The sequence below is a fragment of the Chaetodon trifascialis genome, chromosome 12, assembly GCF_039877785.1.
Source record: "Chaetodon trifascialis isolate fChaTrf1 chromosome 12, fChaTrf1.hap1, whole genome shotgun sequence".
NCBI classification, from domain to species: Eukaryota; Metazoa; Chordata; class Actinopteri; order Chaetodontiformes; family Chaetodontidae; genus Chaetodon; species Chaetodon trifascialis.
This window is the reverse complement of record NC_092067.1, coordinates 12,766,337-12,778,682: the sequence shown is the minus strand read 5'-3', so window position 1 is coordinate 12,778,682 and position 12,346 is coordinate 12,766,337. Positions and strand designations below refer to the sequence as shown.

Sequence of the window (12,346 nt, the reverse complement as noted above, 5' to 3'; positions counted from 1 at the left end):
GCTGGGCTGGCCCACTTGAGACGGTGTATCACCAGTGGTAAGACTCAAATGTTACTATACCTGCTGATGACACTCTGTAATGTATGTAAAACAATCTGCCATTAGCCCACACAAAACGATACCTTTTGATAGTCCTTTAGAAGGTGCCCACATGTGTAATCAGAGTAAACAGGTAAGCTGTAACCATGGTAACAACAATTGCTTGATAAACTCAGTGTTTCAGTTTACATTAACTGCATCAGGCTCAGATCGGGTTTGGACAGAATGCCTGTCGGGTTTGGGTTGGGCTAATCTCTTACATTTGGCTCAGGTTCAGACAGAAATATGTGGCCCAAGCCACACTCAGACGGACACTGTGTCTGTGATCAAGACCAAGCAAGTACTGCTTAGCGGTGTTTACATGTTCTACTTGTGTCCTAGAACTTAATTGTTAAGGCCCCTGCTGTGTCTTATTCTATCCCATGAATTATTATTTCTTTATCTAATTCTTGCCAGCTTCCTTACCTTGTCTTTGGCCCTTCGATTCCAACTGAAGATCTACATTTATAAAGTGGGTCAAAAAAATATTGACTTTTTTATGTTTATTTTCCTAGTACAGCTTATTTAGCAAACACTCCTCAACCACGAGTATTCAGTGTATTTATTGGAGATGATTTTCAGCTGTGGATTAATGTAAATTTGATGCTCTGCTGGGTATTTATAGCACCAAGGTGATGTATGGAGGCATAACTCAAGTAAACTGCGGGGCCGTGTTCATCATAATGAAGGTACATATCACCCTGAGCAACAATATGGCCTAGAGATGTTGTTTTATTACTCAATGTGGGTCTGTGGCACTGAGGAATAAACTACAGCAGGTAGGATAAAATTGTTGGTGCACTTCAAGGCTTTGCTCATTGCAGGGCACTGTTGTCATATTTTGTTCTGTCTACATTTTTATGTGGACCAGAATGGTCACATGAGGCACTTACATCAAGCCACTTTCAGCCATTACATTCTGAATGAAAGAAAATAAACACGCTCACAATTCACAGAGGACATGCAGTTTTCCGTCAGTCTCTGATGTGCAGATGTTGTAGGACTATATGCTACAAAGACAGTCCACTCAGAGCTGTCCCCCAGAGCAATCCATATTTGATGAAAGCAGATAAATGGCTGTATTAGCTCAGCTCTCCAGCATGCCAAAAAAACAGTTTCAGAGCCCTTTCTTGACAGTAAATTGTTATATAGATGTCAGTGAGAAATTGAGAGATCTCATTTCCAGAAAATGACAACTAAGAAATTTTATCCTTTCATACATCTCACAACTGCAGTTTTTTACAATGGTTGAACTGCAAGATAGCGGTGCAAAAAGTCTCGACCTGGATTGGATGTTGAATAATAGTGAAAATGTGATCTGTCGTTTAGAATTTAGCCTTGTTAAATACATTCGCAGTGTTTGCAGCTAGTATTCATGAAGTGACTGGAACACAAGGTGACTAATAAACAGATGAATACCAATTAAGATAAGAACAGATACAATAGAATTCTATTGATCACACACTGGGGAAATGAAGTTGTTACGAGAGCAAGAACAAAAAGAGATGTTGAAAAAGAACAAATAGATAATAACAAAGGATACACAATAAAAACAACTATATATATGTACATTATATATTATATATAAGAGTATATAAATAGCAATATTTCCTTGAGAAGGATGACTCAATTTCACAATAGAAAATTTTGAATTGCACATTCGCAGGGGTGGGGCGTGCGGACAGGCAAGCCTGGTAGTCGCTTGGAGCTCCCAGCCACTATGGGGGCCCCAGCCACTTATTTACAACAACGATTTTTGATAGGCCTGGGCTTTCAGGGACCTCTGTTGGTCCGTGGACCTCACTTTGAGAACCACTAATCTATTTTTTCAGTATTCATCTTAAATGTCCCGGAAATTGTGCATTTATGCGTGCAAAAACCAAATTTTTGCGGCATACACGGGTGGGTTGGGGGCCCCAGGGATTTCTTGCTTGGAGCCCCAAGAGACCCTAGCAATGCCCCTGCACATGAGTAAGATATGGATAATAAAATACAGCATTTTTGTACTATTGCATGGTACAAAATATGTACCAGCACAAACATACATAAGAACAGTAAGAGTGAACAAGATATTTGCACAGATGTAATGGATATTAGCAAACGTTGACATAAATTATCATCATTATTATTATGAGTGTGTCTGATCTGAAGGTCAGTACTGAGTCACCACTTGTGAAAGTGTCACTGACAAAGAAGCATGATGAGCTTCCGTAAAACACCGTCCTCGGTGTCACCTTTTAAGGCTCTGGGTACACCTCTAGTGTAATTTTTTTTTCAACATGCAGGGTTCCACGGTTAAGTTACCAGTAATAGATATACAATGTCAGGTTAGCAAGGACTGGTTACACTTTCAAAATAAAGCTTAGGTAAAATAAGTATATTAGTTATGTATGTTACTTCACTGATTAGGGTTTGGTGAAATCAACATTCACTTTTGGTTGGGACAGAAGCAACAAAAGACTGGGAAAAATGTGGAATGTTCCAAAAACATCTGTTAGGAACATACCACAGGTAAACAGGTTCATCGGTAACAGGGGCATCCTGAAAAGGCTCAGTTGTTCAAAAGCAAGGATAGCAGAGAGGTTCTGTCCAAAAACGTCCCAACTTTTTTTGGCATCTGGGTTGCACATAAAAGACTAGTTTTCAGTCTCGTTGTTTCAGTCAGTAGACTCAGCATCCCAACCCTGTCACACTGCAAACTGCCTGAGGTTACAGTCATCAGACGCCAGAAGGACATCATCTGCAAATAATAGAGAAATTGACTCAAATTATGAGTCCTTTGTAGCTTTGTAGCTGGTTGATGGAACACTGCCTCTCTATGTTTGCTTTAATTTATTAAATAACCAAATATTCCTGCTTGATTTTTTTTCTCCTCCAGCATAAACCCTCAAGCTACCTCTCCCCACACACACAGCAGTTTTAACACCATGCTTACAGTAACTGTATCCACACATTCGAGCCCATGCTAATAAAAACAGAGACCTCGACTAGAAGTGGTTCACTTCGTTTTCTTTCTGTTACATCAGGCTCATGCCATATTAAAACCACAGGGTCTACATTTGTCAAGCAAGTCTGAGCGCTGCGCTGTGTAAGCCATGCCTGCCCTCTCTCTGCTGCGTGAATGCTGAAAAACACAAGTCAGACGCCTCCAAACCCTCCACACTGCCTTCTGCACTTCTATTACATGCTGTATGGTAGGAACGCTTCCTGCCATAGAGCTGGGGCTGACCTCCTAACAAAGAACAGGTTCAATCTGCCTCCCATCCCCCAACCCGGGAAGCTGATGAGGGTCACATGACCTTTCTAGACAGCACTGAGGCGCAATGGTAATATGTATGGGTGGGGGAAGGGTGCCGTGAGTCACACGACTCTTGTTGTGTCGTTATCAGGCCGGGGAAGTGTGTGGAAAGCTCAGTCTGTAGCAGGGGGAATATCCAGTTGGGTATCTATTCCTCACTGCGCGCTGGTGTCCATTGACGTAATGGATTTAGTTCCCTAAACCCTGCTCCTTTATTTACATTATAAAGAGAACAGGAGCATGGGGGCCAGGCCATCAGAGCTAGTCTGGAGGAAAAGGCTTCACCATTTGTGTGTGTGCATGTGAGTGTGTGCATGTGTGTTTGTGTATGCAATATGGGCTTGTGGCATTAGAGAGAAGAAGCAAGCCTTGTGTACTCACTGTACAACACCACCCCCACTGTTTTCCTCCCCTCCCCCTCTGCAACCATCTACACTGGCTAAACATGCAGAAGGCTCTCTGTGGTTGCCTATACTGTTATGTCATAGCCTACAGACCTATTCCAGACACACCAAGGCAGAATAAAAGAAAATAAAAATCTCTGTTTTGGTTGCAAATGCTTTGTTTTCACATTAGCAAAGAAAAGTAGATGTAGCAGTTGGAGTGGAAAGTAGAGCTCTGGTAAACTATACAGTATGTGAGCTGCTGCAAACATCCTGTTTATATTTTACACTTGTTCAGCAAATGACGATCATTTTCTGAGTGTTTAAAAAACATGCCACCTTTGGAAGTCCCCCCCAGCCATAGTCAAATTCCTTTGAAAGAACAGGGGGAGGGAGAGAAGGCGGGAAAAGCAGACAGATGTCAGAGATTCAAGGGTCGAGGACAGAGGTCAAAGGTTGGTGACCTGGGCATCTAACAGACTCGCCTTCCTTTTCCTCCCCCTCCAGCATAATGGCAGCTGACTTTACAATGCTTTTTTAAATTACAGTGACATTTAAAGCCTTTGATTATACAGTTTTTGTAAACCCCTGTCAAGCTTTGAATTGTTCAGTTGATCAGTAATTTTCACTAGTTATTAGATGCTAAAATGCTATAAATGAAAAGGCCCATGGATGGACATTAACTGGAGTGTGTATCACAGTATGTTTATTTTGGGATATTTGCTTCCTTGCAGAGAGTTAGATGAGAAGATTGATACCACTTTTACATATGAACGGTAAATACAGTATGTATGCAGTACCATTTAGCTTGGAGTGAATACTGGAAGAAACAACTAGCCTAACTCTGTCTAAAGGTAGCAAAGCACACAAGCACTTCCAAAGCTCATTTATGAACTTTTTTTTATCTTGTTTGTTTAATCCGTATAAAACATTGGCTGCCTGACAGCCACTTCTTGCCAAGAAATAGACCTGTAAAACTGTGAACTGACATTCATACACTTGAGTTTTTGTACATATTAAACAAGACATAACATGTTAAATTGTGAGCGTTAGAGGTGCTGCTAGGCTGATTTTGTTCCCTTTGGACAGAGCTTGGCTAGCTGTTTGCCCCTGTTTCCAGTCTTGTTGCTAAGCTAAGCTAAGTGGCTGCTGGCCATATTTGCTTACAGTGGTATCAATTTTTTTCATCTAACTGTCAGAAAGAAGGCAAATAAAACTATTCCTATCATCAGTAATGTTAACACATTTATGCACATAGAAAAGCCAGATCACTTTTTTGAGCCTGTTATATGATTTGGACTAAACTACAAACTATCCTCAGAAATCCGTCTTTTACATCATTCAATTCGGACATATCCAGACAGTGTGTTATAAATGGTTCATGCTGATGTTGAAGTTAGATGGTTGGAAACATCTTGGTTGGGTTTCCATGGAGACCATTGTGTGAGTTGCAGTCTTGAGATGATATGCATTATTGAAAATAGTCCTGCAAGGTGTTGCAATGTATTCAGTTAGTACTTTAATTAGATGGCATGATGGCGGAGGTGTCATCCTTTATGCCCCCCAAAATCTAAAATCATCTCCCTGTTTTACTGCAAACCATCCACTTTGATGCATTACACTAATGTGCCTTACTTTTTATCGGGAAGTCAAATGGACCATGCAAGGGTCAGCTCAAAAATGTCTACCCCTATTTGTTTATGTGACGTTACAGCTGAGTATCTCTTTGACTGCATTTTGAAAATACACCTATAGAAACCAGTCTGGTGAGCTTTGCTGACAATATAGGGTGGGGTTATTTCAGTGTACAGCCCGAGGGTGTTTTAGAGCATTCCTGCTGTATGATTTGTAGCCAGGAGAATCTCACAGGAGCTGTGATCTCCCAGTGACATTGTATTGTTAGCTTCGAGGCTGGGGGATGGGCATATCTGCTTTGCAGTGGATCACTGATTTCAGCCTCCTGCTTTGTCATAGCAACATAATGCTGCGTAATGGGCCTCCACTCAGCTAGACATCCAATACAACGTTGTGGCATGTCACTCTACCTAATCACTCTCCTGACCTCCAAGTTCAGGAGATGACATTTGAACAGGCTGTCATGGTTCTCCTTGTTCCCCCCTTGAAATAAATGGTGATGAAAAAAAGAAGCATGGAGATTTACATGTGGCTGTGAGCCATGGGATTGTATAACAGGCAGGAAAGAACAAACAGTGTTATCACACTTCTCGATAAAAGTCATTCACATGGAGATGTCAGGCACCTCATGATCCGACATGTAAAATGAAAAGATTCAGATAACATTACCACCTGTTAACATTTCCCTACCAAATTAGGTTATAAAACATGGATAAATCCTGCTTCACTATGTAAGAGCTGTGTGTGTGTCTGTGTGTGTAAAGTGCTTTGACTGTGTCAATGTCTGTGCATGTATGTGCGTGACAGACGCAGGGAAAGAGAGATTACATTGAGTTTCAAAATGTGTTCTTTTTCCATCATATCTGATAATTGTTTGCCTCAGACGAGAGAACAAAATCCTCCTGATAAATTCCCCATTGTTGGGTATTAATGCTGGATCATCTCCTGGAAAATAATATGAGAAAAGCAGAGAGAGAAAGAGAGAGGGAGAGGTGTCAAAGCGCTTGTCTGGACTGAAGATTTGTCTGTGGACACATTGCCATCTAGTGGTACAAAATGGTACACGAGCTATTAATTAACCAAGCTCATGCTCGTTTGGATAACACGTTTTCTGTCTTGATACTGTGAATGGGTGAGTTTAAATCAGTGCTGTTTCACTTCTCACTCCCCTCCCATCTCCTCTTTGTCTATTATATCCAATCTGAAAATAAACACCAGCACACTTGGTAAAAGGGTGCGTTTATTTTTATCTGCTAACAACCACTGAGGGATACTCAGCTGTCAGTCAACCATCACTGTCCAAGCTGACACAGAAATGCGATTTTACCTCTGAGTGGGTGGCTTATATGTGAATAACAGCTTGTACTGGACTATCACCTCTCCGCCATTGCACAACGCTGCATTGTTGGAGGATGTAGTGAAAGAAGAAAATAATATTTCATGCAGGACATCTATGTTGAAGTCCTCCAAGCCAAGTCAGGTTTTCCATCCTTGTATAGAAGACAAATATTTTCACAGGGAATGTTAGAAATTCTTTCTCACACTAGGAGTGAATAGACTAGAAAATATGAATTGACAAAAGAGGGACTGTAGAGCTGAAGGGTTTTTTATCAGTGAGACAGCCTATTTAGAGATTTTCCACATACTATATGTCATTAACTCCAAGGCAGAACCATCCACTCACGGTTCACCTGAGAGGACAGCAGTGCTCAGGCATCGCATGCACGAGGGCATGACTCCAAAGAGCAGCATCACAGAGCACAGCCAAATCCAAACTATGAAGAATAATGTAAATCATCTGCAGAGATGCACTCAGCATTTCTTTTAAACTATCCTCCCTGTGGCTTACATATCAATACCCTGTAAACCAAGAAAAAAAAACTGCTAATGGAAAGGAATAATGAACATGCACACAATGCAAATGCCCTTGCCCCAGTTATCTCAAATGAAATGACAGGAATATAACAGACAGACGCTGACTGAACTTTTTAATATATTGCCTTCATTTGAAGCCTGCTACTGAAGCTCTGTCTTGCCGTAGCACGTTATTTGACTTGGTAAAAAGGAACAAAAGGAAAGAATAGCGATTTCTCAACTTGGCATGTGATGAAAGGTGTTTAATCAAACGCTGCTCCTGTGAGTGTTTAGGCAAGATTTCAGTGTTTTTCCGCCTCTACCTGGTGGATGATATTGTAGAAGATATCTGTTGCAATGATGTCATTGTTGTAGCTTGTTCTTAGAGATAGACCTTTTTTTTTTTTTAATTTAACGTTGGCTGCCAATTTGCCTGAAGCCATTTTCTCAGTATTAATATCACTCAGGAAATTTAATTCACATTAAGTCACAGCCTCTGCAGATTAAGCAGTGATAATGTCAGGTATGGTGGAATTATACACTCACTGTTTTCAGTCATCAAATGGGAGATCTTTGAACTTTCTGTCTCGTCTATCAGCGGGTATCAACCTGTCCTGTCCTGTGATAAACCTGTGAAAACACTACTATAAAATCTTACCTGTGCAACACAGTTTGAAATATCCGTGTACCTGTTTATTCTGTGAGCCCTTTCTTAATGTACTGTTGGCCTGTTAATACCTGTTTTGTTCTATTTAATTTAGAAGCACACCAAATTTTTATAGAAATTGATTCTGACATCCACATTATTACCGTACTCCCAGTTCATAATACATAAACAATCTGTGTGGGAAGCCCGCCTCCGTCTGAACTAATCTTCTCTTTTGTTTGCTATTGTTCGCAACAAAAGCTCTCTCCTCTGATCCGGGTGGCCTCCCATCAAAGCTGTGAACCATGAGTCCACCTGCACCTTTAAGGATCAAAGATGCTCAAGTGTTTGATCGCCACACACACCTTCTTTCTCAGGAGTATGCAGGCTGAAAACCGATACTGGGGTGTTGTCTTCTGAGATGCCTTTTGTCACATCATGTGAGAGAATCGCATGTTTTTCCAGCTTTTTGGCTGCAGCCCCCCACATATAGACGATGACTGCATGTAAACAAAAAATAGTATATACTATCAGTTCACGGTGTGCTGCTATACACTGATGTTGCTGATGTCATTTTGCAAGAAGGGACAAAGTGAGCTTCAAAATTAGGCTAAACGTTATAATATAATTTAAAAAACAGCGTTGATCCACTCATTTGTTGTTCAAATATCAGTTATTGTCTGCAGATGTGAACAATATATCTTCAAAAACCCGTCACATGAAGTCAAAGAGACTGGGTGTGCCAATCTGAGAACCGTATGCTTTGTTACGCACATGTTTTATTGGATAATGAGTCAGTTTATGTACACGCAGGACTATTTACATAGGTAAACACATGTTGTTAATGGCGACTCACTGTAAATAAAGGTGTGAATTAGCGCAGTGACGTGAGTTAGAGATGAAATCCAGTCAGATGAGCACGTCTTCTTTAGATATCTTTATAGTCTGATTTAACAATTGGCAGAGGCTTTTCCCAGTCAATGAAAGCATGGCGTCAGAGGGATGCATGTCCCACAGGCTGCAGGAGACATCAGGACCGCACACAGACAGTGTGTTTCCTTCACTGCACACTATAAAACCCCCCACCACACATGGCTGTAATAAGCCAACAAATTAAGCCATTATACTGTTTTTAAGGTACACAGACATCCGCGTTTAAATGTTTTAAGAGTAGCAAGGGATCTCTCACCCAAAGTTACATTGTATGTCTGAGACCACCAGGGAAACGAACGCTGATCCATCTTATCGTTAGGGAGCTGTGAGATGATTTGTGTGATGCACAGCCAGGCTTTCACGTGGCTATAACAGGCCATTTCTCTTGTTCCAGTGGTCTGCTTACTCTCACCGGGCAGGATGCTGCGTATTCGTGACTGACATGGGAATATGTGTCTGATGGGAATCGTTAGTTTGATTTCATGATCCCCGTCGTAGAAACGCTTTATGCTGTTCAGGATGTGCTAATATGGGCATATTACCGTTTCAGCTGAGGGGCAAGGGTTGATCTCTTTGGCACAGTCTGCAACTGGCCCCCAGCAAGATGGCGACTTTAGCCAAACCTAATGATGGTGTGTGTGAGTGTGTGTTCACTCCCACTCTGCGCACAGTTTAAGAGCAACACCTATAAAAGTTCATTATGCTGCTGCTGTAATGGGGTTCAGGGAAGTACTCCATGAGCTGACAAAAGCAGGAGTGTCTTGTAAACCCCTTGAGGGATCTTTCTAATTAAATACTGACTCTTTAACACCAATAAATAGCAAGGATTTCAAGCTTTTCCTACATGTCATATTTTCTCCATACCTGAGGCTATGAAATGATGCCAGAAGTTGGGAGTCCATCTTGAGGAATTTAGGAAGGATGGTTTTAATAGTTTTCCAAGTAGAATTGTTTTTCCAAGCTACTGTTAAACTGGGAGGTGAGAGCTAAAGGAAAGGGCTTCCCTGGGATGTTGGCAAGCTCCACCAAGGCCATATGTGGGAGTTTGATACAGAAAAGCTGGCTTCTCCACATTTCTGATGAATTGTGTCATCAGTAAATGGCTGTGGGTCTAAGCCTCCTGCTCATACTTGGACAGGTGTGTACCTGGATTTCCATTGTGCATGATGTTTGGGTATATTGTTGGGGCATTTTGGTAAAAGGCAAGAGCTGGTACGCTACCAAATGATGAATGAATAAATGAAAGCAAGGGAGGGAGGAAGGAAGCAATCTTCTGTGGCTGTGAGGGAAGCTTTCTTAAGTTTGAACAAAACAAAAAAAAACAAACAAAAAAAAAAAAAGACCCTGATGACATCATGAAAGGTTATCTCTGACTGGACTTTAATTTTGTATCAGAAAGCCTGTGTTACAAATTGGATGTATGGAGTGGGCATTTGGGAGGCTGGGGGGTAATTAAAGATGCCATCATGTTGCATAATGGGAAATGTAGGATGTCCACAATGTATTGAGCTTAAGATGAGGACATCTTGGCCTCTGCTGCTTTGATTCTGACCATTCATCCTTTAACCTGCCTCTTGTGAGTTCCCCTTTATGGATGTGAAATTCTTGAAATACTAAATTGCTGCAGTACTTCCTTGATTGTGCTGCTGTATCCTTTACTTGTAAGTTTACTTACTTACTTACTTACTTACTCACATTCTCTACAGAATGTAAACAGATCGCTCATCTTCCCCCTCTTGGTTATATGTATGGGTGACAACAGAATAGCACAAGTCTGAGAATAGAGACTAATAGACTAATAGAGACAGTGGATAATGTGCCCATTAATGAATCACTGCACATTATAAGTGTAAATTGTGTACTACACAGCAAGGTGCTGGAGTGATCTTATGCAGATTAAAATGTAATTAACATAAGAATCTCTTATCAGCTTCTATTTGTACCCTCGTTCCATCACACGTTAAGATTGCTCTCCAAACTCTGATTATACACTGATTTCCATTCATACACCCGTTTCCTCCTGCTTGTGGGCCTGCTCTCCGATCAACCTGCTCGCGCTGTGCGAACAGCGTGCGGCTCTATGCAGCAGTCTACCTGCTTTAACGCTCCTCGCGCCTGTCAGTCACCGCGCGAGCGTCCAATCGCAGCGCACGTGAGCCCGTGACTCCTCCCCAGTGTATAATTGAAGTTTCTTTAGTTTCTCCGGCGGAGCCCGCACGCAGTATTGTCCGATCCGTGGAGGGATTAAAATACACAGCCGCGGGACCATGTTTTCCAGGAGCCTGAGCGTGTGTGTGACCCTGTGTTTGTGGATTACAGCGTTAATGAGTCCGGGAAGTGTGTGCGCGAGGAAGCAGGACGACTCTTTCTTCACTGCCAGTATTTACCGAGCAAGATGCGCCTCGAGATGCCTCAGTCTGCACATCACTCGCATCTCTGCGTTCTTCAAGCACTCTCAGGTACGCGCATGTGGCCGCACACTCGCCAAACTTCTGGCCATGTGTTGAAATGAGAAAATAAACGCGGCGCTGTGTGATTTAATGAATGGATGTGTGTCTGTCGAACCTGTTTCTATTGAGCCCGTTGTGAGCAGACAGCAGCAGGTCACCAATGGTGCTGGAAGACTTTCTGTTCTGTCAGGATTTATCACTGACAAGGAAATTAGACTTCTGTATCGCCGGAACAGGAGCACCAGTTGCAGATATGAGCATCTGTGTGAAGGTTTGAGTTGAATGCAAAGTTGCCACATAGCCTCCAGCAGCTTGTGTCACCGGTCGCCTGAGTGTGAAGAGTGGGACCCTTCAAAATCTAATGAACACACTGCATTATTTTTGATAGTGATCCATGAAGGGCGCCTTTCAGTGGAGCCGGTTTCTATTTATTTCTTGATATGTGCTGGAAAATGAGATATCTGTTAGTAGTGATGCACTCAACTCCTCTTATGACTCTATATACTGCCTTTTCATGCTAAAGGCAGTCTGTGCTCCACTGCCTCTTATTCATTTAGGTGGGGTTTTACACTCGTGTCCCCACGAGGCATGCTGCTGTGATGCAGACCTTGTTTGAAGCTACTATAAATCAGCTGTATTCTTTGGCTGATTTGGTATGTGGTGCCAGAAGTTGTTTTTCACCCTTCACCGGACACACTGTTCCCTCCCAGGACTCTTGAGAAAAGGACCGGTCACTGATCCCTCTCCCCTCTGCTCCTTTTCACCAGCTATCTATCTGGTGACCGCCTTTTGTGCTGACTTCATTTGCATTTGCAAGGCTTGTCTTTCTCAAGGTGCATTAATGAATCCCTGATTGTCAGGAAACATTGTGGAGTAAGGTAAATTTGTAATTAGGCAGTGAATCAACAGAGTGTGTGGCTTGTTTCTTTGTCACCAATTAACTTTACTCTGAAAGCACTTATTGATCCAGTGTGATGGCTCTGGATGGTACACAGAGACCAACTGCAGTTAATTCTATCAATTTTATTAAAGGAGAATATACACCTGGGGTGAAGAATGAATGTGGTTA

At 41.9% G+C, this 12,346-nt stretch overlaps 2 protein-coding genes across 2 annotated transcripts in view; one reads left to right on the top strand and one right to left on the bottom strand.

Moving 5' to 3' along the window:
• Positions 1-12,346, bottom strand: part of gpm6bb (glycoprotein M6Bb) — a 387,662-nt gene that overhangs the window by 126,629 nt on the left and 248,687 nt on the right. The window lies entirely within an intron of this gene.
• The window catches only part of LOC139340419 (anosmin-1), a 40,299-nt gene continuing 38,981 nt past the window's right edge, over positions 11,029-12,346 (top strand). The window contains exon 1 of the mRNA XM_070976233.1: positions 11,029-11,286. Within this exon, the coding sequence (XP_070832334.1) occupies positions 11,095-11,286 (192 nt within the window). The 5' untranslated portion in view covers positions 11,029-11,094. The remainder of the gene's footprint in view (positions 11,287-12,346) is intronic.